The sequence below is a fragment of the Ahaetulla prasina genome, chromosome 4, assembly GCF_028640845.1.
Source record: "Ahaetulla prasina isolate Xishuangbanna chromosome 4, ASM2864084v1, whole genome shotgun sequence".
Taxonomy (NCBI): Eukaryota; Metazoa; Chordata; class Lepidosauria; order Squamata; family Colubridae; genus Ahaetulla; species Ahaetulla prasina.
In genome coordinates this window covers 81,648,321-81,660,977 of record NC_080542.1, presented here as the reverse complement: position 1 = coordinate 81,660,977, position 12,657 = coordinate 81,648,321, and the positions used below count along the sequence as shown (strand labels likewise).

The window sequence follows — 12,657 nt, the reverse complement described above, 5'->3', positions numbered from 1 at the left end:
GTGACCTAGTTAGTTATTGCAAGAAGATTGCACAGATTGACTACAAGCAATGCCATGACAAAGAAACAACAAGGATACACTTGAATACCATTTGCCTACAAGAAATAATTCAGTTTTTCAAAAAAAATGCAAAGTATCTTTAGACTTGAAGAAGTTCAAGTGCCGTGGGACTTTAGAATTCAAACAAACAAGCATTTGCCACAAAATACCTCATAGTTAAAACTGTTGAAAAGTCTGGATAGCGGACATGGCGATACTTGGAGACAGCAGAATAGAAGACAATTGGAGAAAATCACAAACACAGAGACCTGTAAATAGAAGTAGAACAAATATGGCAAAATAAATATCATAACAACTGGAGCACAAATTGAACAACATCAGCATTGATCCCACCAGTCAATTGCAAAAGACAACTTTATTAGGAATAGCTTACCATCTTACAATGATACCTTTAGCATCATCAAACAACATCTACTTATTAAAGGTTCTTGGGAAGGATTCAATAGATAAATATAGCTGACTGTGCAATGCATAATAATGATAATACAATACAGCTATTCTGGTTCAGTTACTTAATGACTAGAAGTGATTATGCAGAAAATAGTTTTGACCATGTATAAAATATTTCTAGTGATGTAATTGTTTGACGATTTTTTAATCATATTGCAGAGTTTGACTAGTGGTCATTGATTAACTTTTTTATACACATGGTACTTTGTTTGCTGTTATAATTTACTTACTCTCCTTTTCAAAAAACTATTTTTCTAGGGCCAATTATTACCATTATTTGAGACAATCCTTTTTTTCAAAAAGAAGATATGAATTAAGATAAAGCTTTACAGGCGTTCGAGATCTCTATCATAATACTTTTTTCCCCAAGAATGTCTGTAAATTTTAATATTGAAAAACATCTAGATTCATTTATTTACATGTAATGTGTGTTTTTGGTGCAGATGCTGTAGCAGCATCTAGAAATGCTAAATATTCATATATAGAAATATCATTTCTAAATAATGACAGGATTTTTCAAAAATTGAAAATTGATTCCTTCCACCCCGCCTTCTTGTATATTGTGGGGGGGAGGAGACAGAGAATGAGAGAATAATATGCTCTCACCCCATTTAAAATTGTCTCAACAGGATTCTTTAGCTGCGGAAATTGAAGGATCAATGCGAAAAGAGCTGCATCTAGATGATACTGACTGCTCAGATTCAAAGTATGACCAATATATTGTAATACTTTGTAGAAAAGCTGTATTTAACACTAATAATCAGTAACCTTTGTGTACATGTAAAAATATTTAGACAATCCACTTTAATGATCTTTTAAGAATGTCAATTCTTTATTTAAATTTATTAAATAAGAAAATGTTGGGAACGTTGGAATGTATTTACAGGGTGTTGCAAGTAGACAGTAGCTTTTTATTTAAGGAGAGGTTTGGAGAGAAGATACGATGCTTATCAATAAAAATATAAAAATAACCTTTTATTATTATTTTATTATTTCAAAATAACAAATTTTGAAATGTATCAAGAAAATATCATTAAAATAATAAAGGCATTTCTCTAATTTCTGCAATGAAAGAAAAATATTCTCCCTCCATCCCACCAGATGTTTTGCATGGCAGTTGTTAGTAGGCAAATATCCTTTAGAAATTCTACAACTCTTAGTTTACTGACAATATTAGGGCTACTGAGATTTGTAGTCTAAAACATCTGGAGTCATCAGATACCTATCTACACCATTTTAACTTGATGCATTGCTGGATGTGGTAAAATAGATTAATATGTATTCCATAGCTTGAGTTTACCTGAACAATTTGCAATAATATGTTCTTTGACATTTGGTCAACTTAGCTGAAGTTAAACAAGTGTGGGTTTGAGTTTGAGTCTTGCCTGAAATTGGAACCATCTGGAAACCTTTCTATATTGTTTTTTCAACCTCTGAAAGAAAGGCAGTATATACATGGAAGAAATCAAATCAACAATAAAATAATGACAGCTGTTAGCCAGAATATGGGGGACAGATGTAAATAGTTCAGTACGTTAATCTATGTGGCAGTTTACCATGATTATTAGATTTTTTCCATTCAATCATATTAATCTATATTATAGGATAATAATTATGAAGAATCTTACATAACATACATGTTACATAACATACATAAATTTCCTGTTCCTTATCCATTAACTATTGTTAAACTACATTTAAGTGATAGTTGTAAGTTAAATTCTCACAAATCAGTCCTCTTAATTTTGTCCAAAGCCAATAAGAATTATCATATTGTCAGTCATTTTAATGTTTTTAGTATAAACTTGTTTACTGAGCTTGTAATACTTTGTTTTAGGACAGCTATTCAGATGACATAACTATTTCTTCAGAATGGGGAAAATATAATAATACCATATTTTATTATGTTCCTCTGATCAGACTTATTTTGCAGAAGTGTGGCACCCCATGTTCAGTAGTAGGAACTTCGGATTCAATTCTTGTTTTCTGTTGGGAGAGAAGGGAGTGTTAACATTTGAGTCTAAAAATGATTGCTAGTGAAGTTGGGATATTGTCTAGGCAAGTAAACAGGTCAATTATATTAAAAATATTCAGCATTTATGAAGAAGATATTGCTATATGCCCCTTCCCTTTTCCATACATATAAATAATTTTTAATTATAAATAAACTTTAATTTATAATTAAAGAATTTATAATTATTTAATTATAAAGAATTATACAATTTTTCTTCAGTGTTAAGTTGTAACACCTGTTCTTCTCTAAGAGTGTTTTTAAAATATAAAAGCATTATTGAAGGAGTCCCTGCGGATTTTTCTCCACTAGTCATTGCCAATTATAGGGGGCAGTGCTCATCTCCGTTTTAAGGCCCATGAGCCAGCTCTGTTCAAAGACATTTCTTCTGTGATATGGCCATTATTAATTATGATAAAATATAATTGCAGAAAATTTAAACCAGGCTGTCATAATATGTGCCCTTCAGATATATATAGAAATTCATGGAATTAGCTTATGAAGGTTTGTTTACGTATTTATTTATTTATTTAATGTGGTTTATACATTATTTGGAAGAATACTAACTCTATGTGTTTTTGTCAGCCATCACAAGAGAGTGTTTGACACTGTACGAAACATCAATCAGGTAGTAAAGCAGAGATTCCTAATTCCATCTCCAATGAACATCCCAGGATCTAACCAGTCTTCCACAATGAATTCAATTATTTCTAGCTGTGTCAGCACACCAAGATCCAGTTTCTATGGAGGAGACGTTTACAATATTGAGCTAGACAATAAGATGAATACTATCATCCTAGAAACTGAATCCACTGACTCGAGGTTAGTAATGCATGGCTAATTTTTAACTGTATCCTCTTATGAAAAACAGTTTTGTCCTAATGATTTTCTTCCATTTTCTTCACCTGCTATTATACGGTATTCATTGGTTAGATCAATTCACTAGACAATATTATTTCTATATTTAGAAGAAATCTAATTTTAATTCAAGCTGTTTTTATTTTGTTTCATATTGTTGTAATTTAAAAATAATTATGTTTATTTGAAATTATCAGATACTTTAAAAATGTAGACCTATTTTCTTCCTTAACTATATTAATCTTACAGATTATCAGAGTAATGTATTCCAAGCAAATAATTCTATTTGTTGATATGAAATTAACTTTGAATAAATTTTAATTTCATTCAAGTAATTGATTTATAATTAACAATCACACTGCATTTTCCTAGCATGATGATTGTTTGAATCAGTTTGTGGATTTGGAATTTTTCTGAGCCATTAAACTATAACTCCCATAGTGATTTCATTATCAATTAAACAAAGCATCATATTTGAAATACTGCTTGATTAATTAATCAAGAAACTAACAGGCAGTAGGGAGAAAGCAGAGCTGCTTAACTTATTCTTTGCATCAGTCTTCATCCAAAAAGAAATTATATCCCAACATACCAAAAAACTACTGTAAAAGACAAATCAGAAATAAAAATTAAAATAAGCAAGAAAATGGTAATAGAACATCTATGTGACCTTGATGAATATAAATCACCAGGACCTGACAGATTACACCCCAGAGTATTGAAGGAGCTCGCAGATGTTATCTCAAAACCTGTCAGGTCCCAGATATTTCTACAGGGATGCTGGCATTTTGGTGGGAGGAAAGGAAAGGCATGGAGTGATCTGTATATGAAGTTTCTGTTTCTGTTTCCTGCATTACTGTGTTATTCTCTATATGAAGTTTCTATTTCTGCTTCTTGCATTACTGTGTTAATCTCTATATGAATTTCTGTGTTAATCTCTATATGAAGTTTCTGTTTCTCTGCAATAATGTAGTGTGGGAGGGGTTTGGTTAGCATTGCTTTAAATAGCTGGTTTTAAGTGAGAACCTTCAGTTCTTGCCTAGATCTCTTGTTATCACAAACCCTTCCAATAAAAGCTCCTTTTGGAAACTGCAGTTTCAAGAGTCTTGCTTTCTTGGGAAGATTGGAGAGGTGAAACCTTACATTAGGCAAGAACTGCAAACTGGTCAACCCAGAGAGGTAACAGCCCTACCCTACAGGTACCGTGCACACCATGTCTGCCCAGGGCAATGACCACAAAGACACTGAAGATTGGGGGAGAACCCCACCCCCCAAAATTTCAATTGAGGCCCTCAATGCCAGGGTCAAGGAAAATATTGCCTCAAGCACTGCTACCAAGCTGAGGTAGTCCCTCAGTATTGGGAAGATGGAAGGCTGGGGTGGCAGAACCAAAGATGTCACCCATGGGAGCCAGTGACTCAATTGGAAGCAGCAAATGGGAGACCTTTATGAGAATGAATAACTGAAAGGAGCCCCAGACCAGCCCAATCAACTCCTGAGGGAAGCCATGAACCACATGAGGGAGGCCATCCATAGCATGCAGATCCAGGATGCCCGGGCTTTCACTGCAGGTCGGTTAGGAATACAAAATCAGGGGCATTGGCTGAAACTGCGGGGGCTACTGATGAACCCATTTCCACCCTGGAAGATCCACCCAGGAGACATCTCAATGCAAGGCTTGCAATTCGACGAAACAAGGCTTCCACCCTTAGAATGGAAGGCGTCCCCTTTTGGCATCAAATTCGATGAGACTCCCCAGCAACTGGGATTTTTTCTCACACATGTACTGACCTACCTAGTATGGGAGGGCTCTCCCTACAGAAGGCGCCAAAATCAGGGCTGTCACCCTGGCTCTAGAAGGATCAGCTGCATGTTGGATGGTGAGCCTCCATAATGCAGATGCACCAGAGCTCCACAACTTCAGCCATTTCATGACAGCTCTGAGACGGAGATTTGAGGAGCCACTACCGACCGCAAGGCTAGAGACCACATAAGGCACATCAAAGAAGGACACCATCCAATCATTGAGTACATCAAAGTGTTTTGTGATCTGGCTTCCCCCATAGATTGGCCAGAGGAAATACTCGTGAGTTGGTTCATAGATGGCTTAAATGATAACCTGTACAATGCTTGCAGTGCCCACAGAAGGGAGAAGGGAGGAAACCAAACCTTGCTCTGCCCCGCCACGCTCAGCCACCTGCTTCCATTGCAGGAAGGAAGGTCACCATGTAAACAAGTGCCATATGAGAATGTCTACCTGAAAGGGAGAGAAGCAGGTCAGAGGGAAACCCTCAAATCCACCACTGCATTCCAAAGATATTGCCCTGAAGACCCATGTGGTCATTGAATTCTTGCCGGAATCAAGTACGGTGCAAGGAATTCTGACCCTTCCGGTGGAGGAACCCAGTCAGTCGGAGAATGACTACAAAGACCCTTTGGTGAGTGGGGTTGTTGAACTCTTTACAACCCCTATAGAACTGTTAACTGTTAACAGGGAGAAAAGTGAGACTTAAGGCATTGCTAGATTTGGGGTGCACGAGAAACCTAATAAGCCTGACTCTGGTCGGGGAACTGGGCATTCAGCTAAGGCCACTAAAAACCCCAGTCTCATTCTGCCAACTTGATGGGTCCATTGCAAATGTGCCCTGGCCACATTTGCCACTGAACCACTCAAACTAACAATGGTAAATCACTCCGAAACCATTGCTTTCATTGTGACATGAGGGATGGACTGGGCTCTAGTTCTGGGGCTAACCTGATTAAAGAAGTGGAACCCAAGGGTGGATTGGAAAGAGGGGACCCCCAATTCCCTAATGATGAATTAATTCGGAATCAGGAACCCCACCAGACTGAAATACCACAGAGTGATGAGATAGTTGCAGCTGCGGCGAATGGATCCCTATCAAGCATCCCCGAGAATACCTGGATTTGATGGATGTTTTCAACAAAGCGGCCTCAGATGAACTCCTGCCCACAGATTGTGCCATTGAGATTTTGCTGGGGGCCAAACTAAGCTAAAACTTTACCTTATGACTCCCTGGGAATTGGATGAATTGCAGCAATTCATAGACAAAAACCTCAAGCGTGGGTTCATCTAACTGGCGAGATCCAAGGTGGTCGCCTGCATCCTGTTCCAGGAGAAGGATGTCTCATTACATTATATATGGATTATAGGAATTTAAATGCTATTTGCAAGGAAAATATTTATCCTCTACCCTTAAAGAAGGACATGCTGGCCCATCTGTCGAACAAGAGGATTTTTTCTAAACTAGACCTGCGGGAGGCTTATTACCAGATCAAGATCTGAGAAAGGGACGAATGGAAAACAGTGTTTAATTGTCTGCTAGGATGTTTTCAGTTCAAGGTTTTGCCATTTGGACTCCAAGGGGCTCCTGCCGTTTTTATGCTGTTTTAAGACTCAGCATGTTAAATTGGTGCGGGAGGTTTTGAAGAAATTAAGGGCAGCTAAGTTGTTTGCCAAACTCTCCAAATGTGATTTTTACCAAGATAAGATAGATTATCTAGGATACAGAATCTCTCACCAGGGGGTAGAAATGGACCCTGCAAAAGTCAGAGCAATCCTCGAGTGGGAAAACAATTGCAGAGCTTCCTGGGGTTCACTAACTTTTACAGGCAGTTCATCCCCTCTTTTGCCCAAATAGCATTGCCAATTATAAATTGTTAAAAACCAAGGGGGTAGATAAACTGAAACCTAGACAACCACTAAATTGGACTATGGACTACCAAGCGGCATTTGAAAAACTGAAAAAACTCTTTTCGGCTGAATCAAAAACACCCAGACCCAAAGAAACTATTTGTAATCCAAGCCAATGCTAGTGATGTGGCACTGTGCTGTTTTACTCCAAGAGAATGAAGAAGGCAAATTACAACCATGTGCATACACCTCTAGGAAGTTAACTGAAATTGAACAGAGATGAGCAATATTGAAAAAGGAGGCTTTTGCGGTTAGGTGGGCTCCCCTACTTGGAGACATTTCTTGGAAGGAAGTAAAATACCTTTCCAAGAATGGACCGACCATAAGAACTTGGAAGCACTCAAAACCCCACAGAAAAAGTCTCCAAAGCAAGTCCAGTGGGTACAGTACTTCCAACGCTTTAATTTTACTTTGAAGCATTTACCGGGAGGGAAAAACTTTTTGGCAGATGCCTTGTCCAGACTACTGCAATACAACAGTGTCAAGGCAGAAGATATTAAGCCCGTGATCCCAACTTCCCAATTAGCATATAAGGTCATCCCACGCTCTCAGATGAAGAATGATCCTCCCCCTTAGACAATGCAACCACTACAGATTTCAAAAAAACCTTAGAAACAGATGAGTGGTTTAGTACCAATAAACATACTTGCAATAATAAAATAGGATTTACCTTCGGTGGGAAATAAGCTGTATGTCCCAGCTAGGGAACTATGCAAACTTGTCATGACTCCAAATTAGCTGGTCACTTTGGTTTTGTCAAAACATTACATTTACGGCAGTTATAGTGGCCTTCATTAAAAAAGGACATACAAAATTATGTAGCAAGCTGCCCCATTTGCACTGCCATTAAATGCAGGCAAGGGAAAAACCCCAATCTACCTCCAGCCAGTAGATTACCCTTCAGATTACCACATGTGGTGGACATGTCCGAAAGTAAAAAAATACTGGACTAATAAACACCTGGCTAGAAAAAATGATAAAGGAACATATAGATTTAAAATCGGAAATATTTCTGTTGGGCATCATAATAGACAAATATAGTAAAAGGAATGCATATTTAATAATACATGTGTTAACAGTAGCCAGAATCGTGTTTGCACAACATTGGATCCCCGCAGAAGAAAAGATAGTAACAAAAATTTTAGAATGTGCAGAAATGAATAAACTAATATTTGAAATAAAAGAAAAGGAATAAACTGAATATTTTGAGGTATGGGATCTGTTTTATCGATGGTTAAATAAGAGAAACAGAAGTTAGAACTTCTAAAACTACAAGAGATAGATTAATTTTATTATTAGGGTTGATTACTGTAACTTATTAATTTTGATTAATTCTGATTAGTATTAACAATAACAATTACAATTATTAACCAATTGGGCAAGACCTGGCTAAAAAACAGTAACTCTGAGAGGGACTTCGGAATCCTAGGAGATGATCATTCGAATATGAGCCAGTAATGTGCAGCAGCCAAAAAAGCTAATACAATCCTGGGTTGTGTAAACAGGCATAGAACTAAAAGCATGTAAAATATTAGTGCCGCTTTACAAAATCCAAGAAAAATCATACCTGGAATACTCTAACCCAGTGGTAGTCAACCTGGTCCCTACCACCCACTAGTGGGCGTTCTAGCTTTCATGGTGGGCGGTAGGGTTTTTGTCCAATACTGATGCACTTTCCTTTTTTTTAATTTAAGTGACTTTTTAAAAAATTTTCATAGCATTATTTTAAAACATTTTCATTAGGTTTTCATAAAATTCCCCGTGACATTTAAATTTCTGAAAATATACTATTTGTATCGCCAGCACATAAGTTTAGTTCACGTTACGTAAGTGAAACTAAATGGTGCTTTAGTGCAACCGCAAACAAAAGAGCCTCGTCCCAGAATAGCTCGTGCATCTCCCCCCACACCACCCAGCTGTAACAGACAAGCAGAGCTGGTAGCCGGCGCCCCCCAAACCCAATCCACAATGCACAAGAGCATGTGCAGATGACGATATACGGCGCATTACTGTGGAACCAGTGGGCAGTTAGAAAATTTTACTACTAACAGAGATACAAAAGTGGGCGGTAGGTATAAAAAGGTTGACTACCCCTGCGCTAGTCTAAAGAAAAGAAGTATTAGGGGTGACATGATAGCAGTATTCCAGTATTTAAGGGAAAGAAGAGAGGGTCAAATTGTTCTCCAAAGCACCAGAGGGCAGAATAAGAAATAATGGTTGGAAACTGATAAAAAAGAGAAGCAACCTGGAAATAAGGAGAAATTTTCTAACAGTAAGGACATTTAACCAGTGGAACAGCTTGCCTTCAGAAATCGTAGGCGCTCCATCACTGGAGGTTTTTAAGAATTGACTGGACAGTCTCCTGCTTGAGCAGGGGACTGGACTAGAACACCACCAAGGTCCCTTTCAGCTCTATTCTAAATTCTAAAATTAATCTGACATATGCAGTATCTAAACTGATTTTTTTCCTAAAGAAAATATGACCACATTTTTCTAAATAAATACCATTTAATTAAAAAAGGTATTATTGGGTTGATAATTTCTTTTTCACTAATTATTGTACTATATAAGCTCTCATTATTTCTGTTATTAGGGAGAATTAAGGAAAAAAACATTATTGGTGACACGGAAGATTACAGAAAATAATAATTTACTGTAGTAGTGCAGATCTACACAAATCATCAGGGGAAAGGGCCACACTGAGAATTTAAAAATCCTCAGGGACTGCAGATACTAGAAGTATGTGCCAGTCAGCTATTTGTCTAGCAGAGTGGCAGAAGCTCTGTAGCTGGCAGGATTTGCTCAAAATTTGCTACTTTTAAAAAATATGGGCATAAGCCTGCTTGGAGGGCTACATATTATATATATGATCCTGAATTTATTAAAGCTATCTATATTTATTAAAACAGCTATATTTCTGTTCCATGATACATAGTAGTTTTTCTTTAAATGAACAGCATGTGTATAATATATTAACCAGTGAGATAAAGATAATTCCTGTTTGCATCTATATCCCTACTAAACTATGTAGTTATTTCTCAGATTGAAAGTGTATATTCTATTGATTGAACTGATATATACACACACACACATATACACACACACACACACACACACACACACATATATATATATATATTCTTAGTTTCTTATTGTTGCCTATATTAATGTGTGATTGCTCTTTGTTTTAGAGATGAAGAGAAGAACAAGAAACCAGGAACACCAGGAACACCAGGTTCTTGTGACCTGGAAAAAGCCCTTCGAAGGTTGTCCCTTCGGAGGGAGAATTACCTATCAGAAAGGAGGTTTTTTGAAGAAGAACAGGAAAGAAAGTTGAAAGAATTAGCAGAGAAGGGGGAACTTCATAGTGGTTCCGTTACTCCAACAGAGAGTATTATGTCATTTAGAACACACTCTGGGTTTTCGGAATTTACTGGCTATTCAGGAATATCTATCAGCAGTCGTTCATACCTCCCAGAGAAGCTTCAGATTGTGAAGCCCTTAGAAGGTGATAATAAAGTTCCTCGGCATTTATCTATTCTCCTTTGTGACTATTTGTGATCTTCCATCAGCAGGAAAGAGGAAATTTTTGTAATACATACTCATTTTATTTTAGAGGTAGTTATCCTCATTGTTGGTTTGAACTCTTCTGAGGACAGAAATTATGCTTTTTTAAAAAAGTAACATATACTATGTTTCTAATATATTCAATAGAATAGTTATAGTTTTTAGGGATTCATCTTGAATTCCTGTATTAATTTAGATATTCCTATCTCATTCGAACAGTGAGGAATGTAAACTTAAGTTTCATTGCCATGAAGAACAATGATATGGTGACAGTGCATTGAATTTCAACATTATAGGACTATTGACTTTCATGCACTTCTGTGCAAACTAAACACTTGCTACATTGCAGTGTTACAGTCTGAAAGTGGTCCTTAATTTGTTGCAACAAATTCAAGGTAGCATTCACTTCAAAAGCTCAAGTCGCTTTGCCTTGATCTGGCAGGCCATTTGCTTCACCAGAAATAGGCCTCCATGAAGTCCCCATACAGACCCTCTTTTTAGTATTAGGATGTATTTTCAGATAGGTGCTTTTCTTTCATCATCTGAATAAAAAAATCTGCAGCCACATTACTCTATACTCCAGTAATACCTACTTATATTATCCTAAAACAGCACACAGCATTTCATTTATTATGATAACATACATTTTTTTCAAAAAAATTGACCCATGCATAAAAAATGTTGCAATAAATGTCACCCAAATGCTTAATTTTGAGTTTTGGGTTGCATTTTGGAGTTTAATATGAATCTAACAAATCCACTTTTTCTTTTTATTTGTAAGCTATTTTAATTTTTTAGAATTTGCATCATTTGGAAGGTTCCCCCAACACAACTGAACCAATATACATTTTTGGCATTTTGGCTTTTGCAGAATGCTTATTAAACAAATTAAAGTATTTTAGAGAAGAGGTAAATAATCAACTTTCATCTATTGATTATTAGTATTGTATAGATTTCTATCATCCGGTTTGTTTTCTTCAATAAACTTTCAGTCTTAATTTTCTCTATTTCTCCTGATTTAGCTTTTTCTTTGTGTATGAAACTTTTTCTTCTTGCATTTTGTGTTGGTGATCATCTTTAAAATTTTACCATATATCTTTTATGAGAAGATAATTTCAGAATCCTTATATTTTTTAAAAAGAAGTGCTTTATTTAAATAATTGTTTATGAAATTTGGAAACCAACTTGGGGAATAGATACCATACATGTATTTCTATCTGCTATCTAGCTATTCTCTATTTATCACTTTGCCTATTTTGTTAAAAATATATAATTCAAATATTCATAATTTCATTACAGCATTTTATTAAACCATTTCCAATTATAGATTAGTAATAGCAGTTAATTTATAGATTATCATTTATTATTATATTATTTAATTATTTAATTTATAATGGAAATTAAGTTATTTATTACATATTAAGAATAAAAGAGAGGAGGAGAGGAGAGGGATAATACACACACATACAAAATGTATGTCTAAATTATCCAGTAGTATGAACAGAGAAACATATCCTGTCCTGTCCTCTCCTATCTTATCCTGTCCTCTCCTCTCCTAGCTTTCATTTTAGGTTATATCTCTGCATAATAGGTCCTGGTACATGAATGGTAGACCTTTGCTTCTGTGGATCTGGTGTTTAGTGCCTGCTATGATCAATGCCTCATTGTTGTCTTTTAGTCTGGAGTGAGCAAAATGCAAGCTACTATTTTTTTGTTTTTGTTTTTGGTAAAATCAGAATGCGAAGTAGGTCCAATCCATAAGAATATTCCATATTATTCTTGGTCTAGTAGTTAAGGCACAGGATTACTCTTGGTCTGGTGGTCAAACCAGGATCCTGGGAGTTTTTATTCTCCCCTAGGCATGAAATGACCTGGGTGACTTTGGGCAATCTCTCTCAGCCCCATCCACCTCAGAACATTGTTTTTGTGGGAAAAATAGATGGAGGAAGGAATATTAGGTATGTTCACTGTCTTGAGTTGTTTATATAAAAAAATA

At 36.2% G+C, this 12,657-nt stretch overlaps 1 protein-coding gene across 11 annotated transcripts in view; it reads left to right on the top strand.

Annotated features, from left to right (window-relative positions):
- Positions 1-12,657, top strand: part of TRAK1 (trafficking kinesin protein 1) — a 438,997-nt gene that overhangs the window by 368,756 nt on the left and 57,584 nt on the right. For all 11 annotated transcript variants that reach the window (XM_058184206.1, XM_058184203.1, XM_058184202.1 and 8 more), the window contains 3 exons: positions 1,140-1,216; positions 3,107-3,343; positions 10,286-10,602. In XM_058184206.1, the coding sequence (XP_058040189.1) occupies positions 1,140-1,216; positions 3,107-3,343; positions 10,286-10,602 (631 nt within the window). The remainder of the gene's footprint in view (positions 1-1,139; positions 1,217-3,106; positions 3,344-10,285; positions 10,603-12,657) is intronic.